General features: G+C 38.8%; 1 protein-coding gene across 1 annotated transcript in view; it reads left to right on the top strand.

Moving 5' to 3' along the window:
* LOC100182405 (dynamin-binding protein-like) overlaps positions 1–883 on the top strand; it is a 3,405-nt gene extending 2,522 nt beyond the window's left edge. Inside the window, exons 5-6 of the mRNA XM_026839676.1 lie at positions 39–228; positions 621–883. Coding sequence (XP_026695477.1) covers positions 39–228; positions 621–868 — 438 coding nt within the window. The 3' untranslated portion in view covers positions 869–883. The remainder of the gene's footprint in view (positions 1–38; positions 229–620) is intronic.
* The last annotated feature ends 37 nt before the right edge of the window (positions 884–920 follow it).

The following is a 920-nucleotide window of genomic DNA, read 5'->3' as shown; positions in this document are numbered from 1 at the left end:
CATTCAAATATTCATCATTTTTACTTAACCCCCCACAGCCGATTCAAACCCAGCAACAGCGTGACCACGTTACCACCAAACACCCCCCACCCTCCATACACGTGTGTACGTCACCCCACCACCCCACACAGAAGGTGGAGTTAGCCGTCAACACGGGTGATATAGTTGGGGTCATGAAGACCCAGGACCCCATGGGGAATACCCAACGCTGGTTCGTTGATAACGGAGGTAAAATAATCTTTATTTAATAAAAATATTTTAATATTTTTGGAGATGAAAAAACTTTGTTTAATATTTTTGGATTGAAAAAGAATATTTTTGAATAAATCTCTTCTTGACGTTTTTGGTTCCATTTGTAATTAATGGATTAATTTTTACTTTAATTATTTTTTTTATTATATTTTTGAATACCTGTAAAATGAGTTTTAGGATTAAAAGTCTTTTGTATTTAAATTTATATTAGCAATGTTTAATGTTTTTGTTTTTTAAATATAGAATTATTTTTCTATATTTATATTAGCAATGTTTAATGTTTTTGTTTTTTAAATATAGAATTATTTTTCTATGTTTTTCCTAATAACAAGTTGACCATTATTAACTTACCTCCCTAATTATTCCAGCCAGCCAAGGGTTCCTTCCATGTTCCATTTTACACCCATACACACCCAGCCATCTTACCCCAAATTCACCCACAACGCCCCGCCATATGAACCCCACATTCACCCCTGAACAAACCCCAAGCCCCAAACCTCGCCGTAGAACGGTAAGCCCCACCCCTTCCTCATCGTCGGNCGACATCGGGGTTTACAAGCAAACTTCCGCGGGATTTGAAGCTTCCAAATCCCCGCCAAGAGATCGGGGTTTATAGCCAGATTTCTACGGGCTTTGAGGCCTCCAGTCCCCGCCAACGTTCGTCGCCG

The sequence above is a fragment of the Ciona intestinalis genome, unplaced genomic scaffold (assembly GCF_000224145.3).
Source record: "Ciona intestinalis unplaced genomic scaffold, KH HT000643.1, whole genome shotgun sequence".
In the NCBI taxonomy this organism is placed as follows: domain Eukaryota; kingdom Metazoa; phylum Chordata; class Ascidiacea; order Phlebobranchia; family Cionidae; genus Ciona; species Ciona intestinalis.
This window is presented reverse-complemented; position numbering and strand designations above follow the sequence as displayed.